Source organism: Myotis daubentonii, chromosome 1 (genome assembly GCF_963259705.1).
Source record: "Myotis daubentonii chromosome 1, mMyoDau2.1, whole genome shotgun sequence".
In the NCBI taxonomy this organism is placed as follows: Eukaryota; Metazoa; Chordata; class Mammalia; order Chiroptera; family Vespertilionidae; genus Myotis; species Myotis daubentonii.
In genome coordinates, this window is record NC_081840.1 from 8346440 (window position 1) to 8359719 (window position 13280).

The window sequence follows — 13280 nt, forward strand, 5'->3', positions numbered from 1 at the left end:
CTGTTGCGCGTGCTCAGCCCGAGCCCAGGCTCCACCTCCAAGAGCCGGGAGGGACCGGCTGGGGGAGAGGAGAGGGCGTTAGCTGAGGTTCCACAGCCCGCGAAGTCTGGGCAGGGTCCGGGGCTCGGTTCCGACCTTTACCATCCAGGGCAGTGCGGGCTGCTGGTGCTTTTAATGCGGAGGATTGCACCCGTTCCCAGCCAGTTCGCTGTAGCCTAAGGGGAAGGGCTGCCAAGGAAAACAAAAATGCCCAAAGCTCCCGGGTAGTTCTGGTTCTCCGAGGCCTGACCTGGTGGGAATTGCAGGGAGATTCACGTCAGCCACGGAACTGAAAGTTAGCTGGACGTGGCCCCCTGCCGCTAGCAGAATTGAGGTTATACCTCCTACACGGGTTCCATGGTGAGAACTGTAGAGTCTGGGGGCTGGGAGAAGGAACTTCGTGTCAGGGGTTTCTTTTTATGGGTGAAAACAAATGCCCACGGTTTGAGACTTTCCCTGTGGTATGTAGTGAGTGGAGGAGCCCAACTTTCTTTACTGTGAGGCTGCATTAGGCAGCCAACAGGTGTTGAGCCTTACTAAGCTTTCCGAGCTGGGATTATTTGGTAAAGGGGAACCAGCCCAGTGTTGCAGGGGCAGCATTAACCCCAGGGGAAGCGTAGAACTTTGCTGAGAAGGGGTGCTTGGGTGGAGGTTGAGGGAGGGGCAGGAGCTGCTGGGATGGAGGAGGAGACTTGTTTTCACCTGGAAAACAGCATGGGGCAGGCGTGGAAAGAGCACTGATTTGGGAGGTGGAATCCTGGAGCCTGATGGAGCAAGAGGTTTCCTGTGGGCGGTGGGTCTCTTGAGCCATGAGAGGAGAGAAGTACATCTAGCAGGGCCTCCTGTGCTGCTCCGAGAGATTTGGATTTGGTCCTGAAAGCTGAATTCGGGAGATGCGTATCTTAGATACCCTGTGGTGTAGAAAAGCGTTGGATAGTGAGCAACCACCCCCGGGAGCTCATTGCAGTAATTCCCAGGAGAATTGCTGAGGGTTTTAAAGGGTGACGGTGGGAGAGGAGAGGAGAGGAGAGGAGAGGAGAGGAGAGTTGTGAATTGGTATGGAGATGGAATACACCATACCCAGTATTGTTCAGTAAGAATGTATTGAAGAGGACTCTGTTCCTGGAATTTTCCAACCTGTGACTATCTGTTAAGGAAATGCCCAGCATTTTTTTTTAAACTGCAGATGTTGCTTTGTAGATGGTAATCGAATCCCAGTTTGTGGTGGGGAAATGGTCACATGTATCAAAGGTGTTGAGGTCAGAATGATTAAACATACTGGACTCTTGTAACCCAGTGGATGCAAATTAAACCCATACTTCGATCACGTTCTATCCATCAGATTAGAAATAATAAAGTTTGAGGAGGAGCAAGATGGGAGACGCCGAAGAGGGTGCTTTTCGGCAGGCAGGACCCTCCACTGCCCCAGTTTCGTTCAGCTTCATTCGCACGGCTGCCCAGAGACGGCTGGCAGACCCCGGAGATGGCCTGGGTGCGGCTCCCAAAGAGAAGGGTTTCTTGATTGTGGAAGGAAGGAAATTGCAGAGTGTTAACCCCTCAGAAGCCCCCAGGGAACTCGTTGTCCCTTTGATTCAAAATGGCCCTGGAAGACGGCCACCAGCCCAGGCTCCTGGCCCATCTGCTGAGGCCATGGTGGATGGGGTGCTGTCCCAGGCTGTGAAGGAGCTCGTGGAGGAATCCAAGAAGTCTCTGGAGGAGGAAGAGAATGAGGGTGTTGACCCCATACTCCCTATCTCCGTGATCCTGAACAGATGCACACCCAGGGAGGAAGGGGCAGACAGCGAGCCCGTACCCAAAGAGGCAGATTACGAGGCAGTCCCTGTGGAGGCCTATGGGCTGGCCATGTTGCAGGGCATGGGCTGGAAACCTGGCCAGGGCATCGGCCGCACCTTCAGTGAAGTGGTGAAGCCCCGTGTCCACACACCGAGGCCTAAGAGGTTAGGGCTAGGCACCAGCCTGATGGAGCTCCAGGCCCTGGCCCCCACCAGCCCCCTCCGCCTGCTGAGGCCAGATGAGGAACACGAGAAAGGTGAGGAGGACCAGCCTCAAGGACTGGCACCTGGAGGAGCTGTGGCGGTGCTTTCTGGCCGTCACCAAGGCCTCTATGGTAAGGTGGAAGGCGTCGATCCTGACCGTGTTCAGGCCGTGGTTCGTTTGGCCGTGGGGAACCGCCTGGTGACTGTGCAGGAGCACTTCCTCAGGACCGTTTCCCAGCAGGAATTTGACAAGAACTCCTTGGATCTCAGCCAGGTGAGCAAAACTTCTCCAGGGGGAACAGCCTTGTCCCGGAAGGCCTTCCAGGATCCAGACCTCCCCACCCAGCGGGGAGCAGAAGAGAGGAAGAGGAAACACCTTCCAGGCCGGCAAGAGGAGCTGCCACCCAAGAGGGAGAAAGCAGCTTCCAGGAGGCAGCACTGGTTGCACAGGGACCTGCGTGTGCGGTTTGTGGACAAACTGCACAAGTATTATAACACCAAGATGACGATTGAAGATGTCTTCAGTCCAGATACTTGTATATGTCAGACAGATGAAGGCCAGGTCCTGGAAGGCGTCAGGGAAGACATGCTGGAGACCCTTGTCCCCAGGGTCCAGGGCAGCCGAGTGATGGTGGTGCTGGGGCCACAGGCTGGAAGGGTGGGCCATCTGCTGCGCTGGGACAGAGAGCAGAGCCAGGCCGTGGTTCACCTGCGGAGAGAGAATCGGCTGGTGGAGCTGCACTATGATGCTGTCTGCGAGTACGTGGGTCCCCGTGACTCAGACGAAGACTGACCCATGGATTCACTCCGTTCCCCAGGCAGTTACCAGTTCTGTCCTGTGAAAAGCCTGTCTTTGTGAAGGTGGGGAGGTCATTGTTCCGTCCTGCACGTGCAGCCCTGGACGGTACAAAATGGATAGACCAGAAGAGAGGCTAGCAAACCTAGTATTTACCAGCATTAATATAAAATAAAAACCATTTTTAAAAAATGATAAAGTTTGATACTATCAAGAATGTTAGGTATTTGAAGAAAGGATTCACTACAAGTAGAAGTGAACCTTCAAACACTATAGCTACTAGCAAAATGGGTATATCTTAAGACTCAATGGTTCTACTTATAGAAAGTAGCTAGAGAAACAGACATTAGTATACAAGAAGAGGAGTATTAGGATGTTTATGGGAACATCATTTATAATGGTAAAGAAAGATCGGAATAGACTAAATGTCCATTAGTAGGGGACTGTTTATAAAGTGGATATATATTTTTCTAAAAGTATAATATATTGATTAGAAAGAAAATGCTAGCTTCCTATAGTGGTTACCTTGTGATGTGGGGAGAATGGGACAGCACATGGGGAAAATTTCATCTTTAATGTTTTGTTTGTTTTATGGGGAAAGAGACTTAACAGATTTACAAAGTATTAGCTGTTGATGGCCTTTGATAGGTAATAAGATGTTTTGTGTTATATTTTATTTATTTCTGAGGTTAAGTATCTACCCTTCAATTTCTTGCAACATAAATTGGAACAAATTTTAACTTAATATGTAGCTATAAAATTCATTTGGGGAAAAGACTGTAAACTACAATGATACCAGGTTTCATAAATGGAAATTCAAGTGTTAAATAAGCAGAGAAAATAAAAATTTGGAAAAACCATTAACCATTGGCCAATCTTATTTTGCTAGATTTCTAAATTTTTCTTACCATTAGTAGATTTAAAAATGAATTTTGCCCTATTTGGGTGGTTCAGTTGGTCACTGTCTTCCTGTACATCAAAAGGCTGCAGGTTCAATTCCTGGGCAGGGCACATGCCTAGGTTGTGGGTTCAGTCCCTTGCCGGCTGGTATGGGAGGCAAGGATCAGTGTTTTCGCTCTCATATCCATGTTTCTCTCTCCTCCCTTCCTCTCTAAAAATCAATACAAACATATCCTTAGGTGAGGATTAAAAAAATGAATTTTTTACTATTCTGATGTACGATTAGTTGCTTATACCTTTGTAATGTTAAAATATAATTTATCAAGAAAAAGGTAAAGTCCATCACTCTATACAGATATAAAAATGAGCAAGTAAGTTAAAGATTATATTTAACTCATTCATGAGGAAGCTTCTAGGTCAGAAAATAGTGAAATGAATGTGCAGATGGAGGCAAAACTGGCTTATTTCTGCAGTGGGAGAAGTCAGTCGATCCTCCACTTGATAGAATTAATTTGAATGTCTTTGTATAAGAATTATTTGCATTGTTATCCAAAGTTTATAGAGGTGTAAGAAAAACTCCAGTAGAATTTTTAGATATTAGATACCCTAGAACAGTGGTTCTCAATCTGTGGGTCGCCACCCTTTGGGGATCCAACAACCCTTTCACAGGGGTCGCCTAAGACCATCGGAAAACACATATAATTACATATTTTTGTGATTAATCACTATGCTTTAATTATGTTCAATTTGTAACAATGAAAATACATCGTGCATATCAGATATTTACATTACGATTCATAACAGTAGCAACATTACAGTTATGAAGTAGCAATGAAAATAATTTTATGGTTGGGATCACCACAACATGAGGAACTGTATTAAAGAGTCGCGGCATTAGGAAGGTTGAGAACCACTGCCCTGGAAGGACATGCTCTGATAGAATCTAATTTGCCCCTGAATCAGAAATTTTCTCTGTAGGGAAAATAAATTATTAACCCGAACAAAATACTTTTTTTTTTTTTTTTTGAACAAAATACTTTTTTCATTTGAGAGTTCAGATGAGATCTAGCTGGATTTTAACCCAAGTCTTTAAACAGGAAATAAAAGGATCTGAGAACTGAATAGTCTCTTCCTAATTCAGTTCTACCATCTCATTTCATAGAGAGGCCCTCAGATCTCCCCTGAGTTAGTAGTTATAAGTCCTGTGTTAAAGAGAAATTGCATCGGACACTTGTTAAAAACAGCAAGACGGGTTTTTACTATATTTCAGCTGTTTCATTAGGGGAGAGAGACTCTGGTATAGAACTGAGCTTAACTCTGAAGACAGAGAGGACAGCTGGGACTTAAGGGTGAGAGGGTCAGTGGAGGAAAATTACTAAGAGGAAACTTGATTAGTTATCAAAGGTGGGAGATTCTCACAGGGTTTTTGCTAAAATGGCTCAGCAGGCCAAGGCTTAGCTGGGAAGAGGGCTGAGAGGAGCTTGACTCAAGTTTGATCAAGGGGAGGTCATGTGTCTCTTGCATGTTGTCAGCCGGTACCACTTCCGTGATTTCATTGTAAACTTCTGGAGAGCAGAGTAGGATCAAAGACCTTCAGGTTGGAAGGAAGGCTCTTTTCAGATGTCCTTGTCTAGCTTGGCTTTGATGGTTCGCTGATTCTAACCCAGAGTCAGTAGCAAATCACATCTGGCAGTGAGAGGATACAGCCAGTCGATGGTGGTTAAGGTGTGGGCTTTGGTGTCAGACCTGGGTTTGAACTTGACTCTGCTATATAGATGGTCATGTGACCATGGTCTTATTTCTTATATTGTTGGTGATAATTTATCTCAAATGGGCACTCTGCCCCAAACCTCCCAAATGGATCGAACCCCACTTGATGGTCGGCTTCTTGAAGTCAAGCATGAAGTCAAGCAGAATCCTTCCGTTGAATCATTGACCTAGTGTAGCCTGGTAACTGAAGGGGTTCCCAGGACCGAGTGGGAAGCGCAGAGGTTTCGTCCCTGGAGGCTTGTGAAATCCTTCGTAAAGGCTTGTGCGTTGACCTTAGCCTTGTGTGGATCAGGGTGTCTTTGATCGCCCACGCGTGCCTTAGAATAGCAGGGTGAAGAGCACGGTGGGTGTCCTCCTGGAGAAAGCACGGAGGCCCGCTCTGTGCTTGGGCTCCAGGTATGGGGTGTAGTGTCCCCATCTTGGTTACAGGGCCTCCCCGACATTTACATAAACAACTTTTATGACACGCCAGGTGATGTGGAAAAAGCAGTCTTTGGAGTCAGATCTTTATCACTTACCAGCAGCACCACTTGCCAGTACGTTTCTCTACCTCTGAGGCTCAGTTTCCTCCAGCGTCTGAAGGGAGTAGTGAGATTGGCCCACGGCTGCTGCGAGGCTTGTGTGAAGTGCCTTGCACATTACACGCTCAGAGCAGACAGCCACGGTATCCCACTCTCCCAGCCTGTGTTTGGGGGACTTGCACCTCCTCCCTGGTTAGAGTATCAATAGTCTGTTCCTTTTCTCCCCACAGAGGTCGAGTAGACTAAACGCATATCCCCTAACAGTACACCTTGGAGATCTTTCCGCTCTTGGCACGTTGAGACCTGCCTTAATCTTTTTAAAGGCTTCACGGTACCCCCTTATAAAGCATGTACCATAATGATTTAACTAGACAGTCCCTGTAGATCAGCGGTTCTCAATCTGTGGATCGCGACCCCTTTGGGGGTCGAACGACCCTTTCACAGGGGTTGCCTAAGACCATCGGAAAACACATATATAATTACATATTGTTTTTGTGATGAATCACTATGCTTTAATTATGTTCAGTTTGTAACAATGAAATTGGGGGTCACCACAACATGAGGAACTGTATTAAAGGGTCGCGGCATGAGGAAGGTTGAGAACCACTGAACTAGACAGTCCCTGTCGATGAACGTTTATGTTTAGCTGTAGGGTGGGCTCCTGCGCCTCCTTAAAATCTTTTCTCTTTGAAAACGATACTCCTACTGGGACTCCCTCTCCTGCCTTAGATTTCTCCTGGGCGCTCATCATCACCTGCGTATTTCAGTGGTCCGTCTCTTCCCACTAGAATGTCAGCTCCAAGAAGGGTTTTGTTCCTGTGGTTCCCTCTTTGGTGCCTGTGAGCACCTGGTGGGCTGGGCCCTGTTTGTTGGATGGATTGGGGGGCGGGGGGGGGGGGGGTGGTGGTGGTGGTTAGGTGGAAGACCGAAAGCAGCAGTCACAAAGAGCTAGTTTAGCAGGGACCATTGCACTTTCTTCATGACTTTTTTCACTTTGATGCAAGATTGTGACTTTGTCAGGAATGTTGCTGATCAGGAGGAAATTGCCGCCCGAGAAGTGTTCACTGCTGAGGGGCTGAGGGTAATGGAATGATTATAGTACTTCCACTTTCCATCTTCACCCCAGGCCCCTATAAGTTTCCCCAAATAGTGTTAGTACATGTGTCTTTCTAAAGTGACATTTTCCAATCACTGTCATACTGTGAGGCTTTTAACTTGCCCTTATGCTCAAGGAACCACATCTGTTTATAAGAAAGAAAATGGTAGAGGAGAACCATCGCCAAATGTTAGCTATAAAAGTATCACGGTGTGTTTATAAGGCACTTTCCCTCACTGAGAAGTAACTTGCTGGTATATTAGTAGAAGGATGAAAGGAAAACTTGAATTTCAAAAAATAACCTGGCGGTACTTTCAGTAGCTGTTGCTTTATTTGCTAATGTAGGCAAATAAATAGAATGAGCCAGCGCTCATTCTATTCACAGTCAGGCCAGCCATTTGATTCGAGTATTTTATTTATCCTTTTCGGCCCTAACTCTGAAGGGAAGAAGTCGCACCAGGGAGTGCCTCCAGAGGAATGAGCCTGCTCGGGATTAAGTCACATGAGCCAGACTCAGAGACTGGTGTGCGAACCAGAGAGCCATTTAGCGATCGTGGAGGAAAGATGATAACGCCAGCCACGCTCGACCGGTCATGTGGGCAGAGGACACCTGCTCCCTCCGTAGGACAGACCAAAGGGACCGCTGGTTTTACTACAACAATAGCCACGTCTCTGGTGGCTTTCGTGACACAGTGGGAGAGTGGAATAGTTGTGGCAGGAGATGGCATGACCCGCAAGGCTGGAAATATCGGCTGTCCAGCCTTTTATTGAAAGCATTTGCCAACTCCTGTCCTGGGGAAGGCTTCCCAGGGAGGCTTAGTTGCAACCGGCAATTAAGGGTGAGCTCAGAATCGAAGAGCTGCTGGGTGAGCCACCTCAGTAGCCACTGTCACCCCCTCCCTGTGGGGGTCCGGGGAGCCCTGCGGGCAGGGGTGTGCTTTTGCTTCTTGGCTCTCTCTTGCCTGACCTTGCCGATGCTTCTTTTGTTGTTGTTTGTATAATTGTACCTTCTGTTGTTCCCTCCCAGCCCCACAGTGAGCCCTGGGCAGGTATAGCGGGCTTGGGAGAGCTTAGTCGGTGCGTGGGTCCCGTGAACAGGCCGGGGCTTCTGCGCCTGTCTGTGCCCTCATCTCTCTGTTCTTTGATGTCTGTTAACCGCCATACTAAAAACAAAAACCAACAGACAAGAACTCTTGGCCATTTAAGGATAATCATTTTTTTAAATCTTTATTGTTGAAAGTATTACATATGTCCTCTTTTTTTTCTGTCATCAACCCACTCCAGCCCCCCCTCCCCCACCACCCTGCCCTCACCACCCCACTGTCTGTGTCCATGGGTTATGCATATATACCTACAAGGTCTTTGGTTGATTACCTCCCACCCATCCATTCATCCACCCACCTTCCCTCCGAGATTCCACCCTCTGTTCCATGCTTCCATGTCTCCGAGCCACTCCATACACCATTTAAGGATAATCTTTAAAACAAACCTGGGACACCTACTGTAGTGACCATCCATCCCTGGCCCTGCAGTGGAGCGAAAGAAACCTGAATCTGGCACCAACTCAAGTTACAGATTGGGATGGAGTTCTGGGGCGGAGACGGGGAGGGATAGGGCAGGGTCGGGATGCTGGGCTTCCGGGCAGACGTGGACTGGCGCCGGCCAGGGCTGGTGAGGAGGCCCGCTCCAGGAGTCCTGCGCGGCCCTGGAGCTGGTCAGAAGTGCAGAGTCCCGGGCCCTACCCCAGGCCTGCCCATTCAGAATCTGCATTCTCACAAGCCCCCGGGCGGTATGGAAGGCACAGGCTGGAGGCCTTCTTAGGTGTTTAATTTTCACCAGCCTCACGCTTCCTGTTTCTTCACTTATGGGGGAAAACACACTGTTTTGAGTTTTAGGCCTGGGTTAGGCAGGGTGCTCAGGATGGTTTCTTAGATAGAGGTGGTTCATATCGTAGCTGGCTGCATGTTCTGTGAGGACAGAGGCCTTGTCCTGTCTCTGCTGCCTCCCAGGACCAAGCACTTTGTCTGACGGGTGGGTGTTCAGGAGACTGGCCCAGCAGGCGATGACTGAGTCAGCGATGCCATGGCATCAGAGGCAGAGGTCAGCCTCGCAGACTCTGCCCTGAGTCTCTATATGCCGCTGTTTTTCCTTTTATCTCAGAATGGCAGGCCTGGCTTCTGTCAGAGGAAGGCTGATTTTAGAACAGCACTCTCAGGGCACAGGCCGGCTCTGATGTGAGGCGTGCAAGTGGCCAGGACTCAGCCTTAGTCCCGCCTTTGGTGCTTTAAAAGGTTATTTCAGGTTTCGGCCACGGAGTATAAAACTGGGCACGTGCTTCATTAAGAGTAATCTTGAGCCCTAGCCGGTTTGGCTCAGTGGATGGAGCATCAGACCACGCACTGAAGGATCCTTGTTTGATTCTTTCAAGGGCACGTATCTCGGTTGCAGGCTCGATCCCCGGGCCTGGTAGGGCAGTGGGGAGGCAACCAACTGATGTGTGTCTCTCACATCGATGTTTCTCTCCTTTTCTCTGTCTCTCCCCATCTCTTCATCCTCTCTTTAAAAACAAACAAACAACAACTACAAAAAAAAAAATGGAAAAACATTCTCCAGTGAGGATTAACAACAGCAAAAAAAAAAAATAATCTTGATATGCAGAAGCACATAGCAGAAGGCTGGGCTAGGAATTCAGAAGGCCTGGCTCCTGGGCTGGGCCAGGCCGGGGATCTGGGCAGGTTACTTCTCTCTTGCTTCAACCTCCCCCTTTTCTAAAACAAGGATTAAATACTTGCCCTGCCTGTTGTACAGAATGCATGTAAATGGGTTTACGTGTTGGGCTGCCAATGTTTGTTCCTTACCCAGTTTGCTTGCTCACCAGCTAATAAATAGTTACTCAGTGTTTACATTGAATGTGTATTGACCTTTGACAAACTTTATTATATAATATACATTAATTGTGATAAAAAAAGACAAATGTGAAAAGGAAAATCATCCTTAATTCTACCCACCACCAGTCATAACTACCGTTAGATTTTTAAGTTTGCCTTCCACAATTCCCCATGCATCCATTACATGTATATTCTTTTCTTGCAAACAGTTCAAAGCATGTGGTATACATTTTTCTAATGCAGTGTTGTTGATGAACTGTATCTGCTCTATACCAAGTTGTGCCAAAACTTTAAAGGTTGCCGAAGCCGGTTTGGCTCGGTGGATGGAGCGTCGGCCTGCGGACTGAAGGGTCCCGGGTTCGATTCCGGTCAGGGGCATGTGCCTGGGTTGCAGGCATGTCCCCAGTGGGAGATGTGCGGGAGGCAGCTGATCGATGTTTCTCTCTCATCGATGTTTCTAACTCTCTATCTCTCTCCCTTCCTCTGTAAAAAATCAATAAAATATATAAAAAAAAACAAAAAACAAAAAAAACTTTAAAGGTTGCTCAGAGAGCTTTCTTGATATTCTTTAGTTTATACTCATAACTGCAACTTGTAATGAAGGTTGGGAGACAGGGGCAGCCCCCTCATCTAGGGAAAGGGCAGCAGAGCTAAAAACAAAGTTCTGCTCTGTCAACATTTTTATCTTCAGCATGTTCTGTCTGATGACTAAGTGGTCTTATCATTTGACCCACTTACTATGACACTTTCTTTTTTTGGTTAATCTTCACCCGAAGATATATTTTCCATTGATTTTTATTTTTATTTATTTTTTAAAATTTATTTTTATTTTATTTTATTTTTTAATTCTTTATTGTTCAGATTATTACAATTGTTCCTCTTCCCCCCCCACCCTCCATGGCTCCCCTCCACCTGGTTCCCCCCCCACCTTCTGCCCTCACCCCCCACCCACTGTCCTCATCCATAGGTGCACGATTTTTGTCCAGTCTCTTCCCGCATCCCCCTCACCCCTTTCCCCCTCAAGAATAGTCAGTCCACTCCCTTTCTATGCCCCTGATTCTATTATAATCACCAGTTTATTCTGTTCATCAGATTATTTATTCACTTGATTCTTAGATTCACTTGTTGATAGATGCATATTTGTTGTTCATAATTTGTATCTTTACCTTTTTCTTCTTCTTCCTCTTCTTAAAGGATACCTTTCAGCATTTCATATAATACTGGTTTGGTGGTGATGAACTCCTTTAGCTTTTCCTTATCTGTGAAGCTCTTTATCTGACCTTCAATTCTGAATGATAGCTTTGCTGGATAAAGTAATCTTGGTTGTAGGTTCTTGGTATTCATCACTTTGAATATTTCTTGCCACTCCCTTCTGGCCTGCAAAGTTTCTGTTGAGAAATCAGCTGACAGTCATATGGGTACTCCCTTGTAGGTAACTGACTTTCTTTCTCTTGCTGCTTTTAAGATTCTCTCTTTATCTTTTGCTCTTGGCATTTTAATTATGATGTGTCTTGGTGTGGTCCTCTTTGGATTCCTTTTGTTTGGGGTTCTCTGCGCTTCCTGGACTTGTAAGTCTATTTCTTTCACCAGGTGGGGGAAGTTTTCTGTCATTATTTCTTCAAATAGGTTTTCAATATCTTGCTCTCTCTCTTCTTCTGGCACCCCTATAATTCTGATGTTGGTACGCTTGAAGCTGTCCCAGAGGCTCCTTACACTATCTTCATATTTTTGGATTCTTTTTTCATTTTGCTTTTCCAGTTGGGTGTTTTTTGCTTCTTCGTATTTCAGATCTTTGACTTGATTCTTGTGATCCTCTAGTCTGCTGTTGGGAGTCTGTATAATATTCTTTTTTTTTTTTTTTTTAATATATTTCACTGATTTTTTACAGAGAGGAAGGGAGAGAGACAGAGAGTTAGAAACATCGATGAGAGAGAAACATCGATTACCTGCCTCCTGCACATCTCCTACTGGGGATGTGCCCGCAACCCAGGTACATGCCCTTGACCGGAATCGAACCTGGGACCTTTCAGTCCGCAGGCCGACGCTCTATCCACTGAGCCAAACCGGTTTCGGCTGTATAATATTCTTTATTTCAGTCAGTGTATGCTTAATTTCTAGTTGGTCCTATATCACAACCTCGAGGGTCTCACTAGATTTCTTGAGGGTCTCATTAAGTTTATCGGCGGTTTCTAGAAAATTCTTGAAAAACCTTAAAAGTGTGGCTTTGAACTCTATCCAGTAGTTTGCTTTCCTCCATTTCTGTCATTTGCGTCCTGTTTCTTTGTCTCCGCATTTTTTATGCTTCGCTGTGTCGATACAGTGGCTTTCTGTTCTAGGTGTCCTGTAGGGCCCAGTGGCTCAGCCTCCCCAGTTACCTGAGGTAGACACTCTTGGTGCACCCCCTTGTGGTCTTTGTGCACAGTCTTGTTGTAGTTAAGCCTTGATTGTTGTAGGTAACTCTGGGAGGGATAGACCTCCAGGCCAATTGGCTGTGAGAATCAGCTGTGTCTGCAGTGGGAGAACTTCTGTGCTGGAGACACCCTTCTGGGGCTTCTGGGGCAAGACTTGCTTCAGTGGGGCTTTGGTGCTCACTGAGTCTGCCCCCTGAGTGTGTCCTTTATGGATCCCAGGAGCTGCAATCTGGATGGTCCCACTCTGACCACCGGGCACACTGGCTCCTGGATCTCTAAGGAGGTGCTAATCTAGCCTCTGCCTGAGGCTACCCAGCAGGAGCCAGCTGTGAAGCAATGCGAGTTGCCTGGGGCCTTGGACCAGCTGCAGTTTGTTAGGTAATTTTTAGATTGCAAAGGGCCAGGCCTTTCATATGCAAAAGCCTCCGTGCAAGGCTTGGTCAGGGTGGGGTCCCAGGGGATCAACAGGGTGAAGTGAGCAGTTATGGCTGCTCTCAGGCCTGCCCTCAGAGGCCCCACTTCTCAGTGTCCCGGCAATCGCTGCAAGCACCTCCGAGAAAAAGCCGCCTTTGAGTTCCGACCGATGTCAGACAGTCCAGTTTCTCCCGTATGGGTCTGAGTCCCCAGAGACTCGCCCAGAACTGGAGTTCAGAGCAGTTGGGGGCTTGAGACTCCCTCCCTATTGAAAAAGACAACCGTGTCCTCAGCTGCCAGCCCTCTCCGCATGTGCCTCCGTACCGCTGTACTTTACTTCTACACCGTACCTCCTCTGAGTCTCGGTATGCTTTTCTCTTTCCTTCCACTCAGCTAGCCTTCTTGTGGTTCTGGATGATGTCCATTCTGTCTTTTAGTTGTATTTTTG

At 47.2% G+C, this 13280-nt stretch overlaps 2 protein-coding genes across 3 annotated transcripts in view; both read left to right on the top strand.

Moving 5' to 3' along the window:
- LGMN (legumain) overlaps positions 1 to 13280 on the top strand; it is a 254837-nt gene that overhangs the window by 217754 nt on the left and 23803 nt on the right. The window lies entirely within an intron of this gene.
- Positions 406 to 4549, top strand: LOC132230311 (G-patch domain and KOW motifs-containing protein-like). Its single transcript, XM_059687587.1, has one exon. It carries the CDS (start codon positions 1414 to 1416, stop codon positions 2827 to 2829), a length of 1416 nt encoding a protein of 471 aa, XP_059543570.1. The 5' UTR covers positions 406 to 1413; the 3' UTR covers positions 2830 to 4549.

Bases quoted from the DNA above. Each gene is read 5' to 3' on its own strand.
- LOC132230311 (XM_059687587.1), top strand. From the start codon at position 1,414: ATGGGAGACGCCGAAGAGGGTGCTTTTCGGCAGGCAGGACCCTCCACT.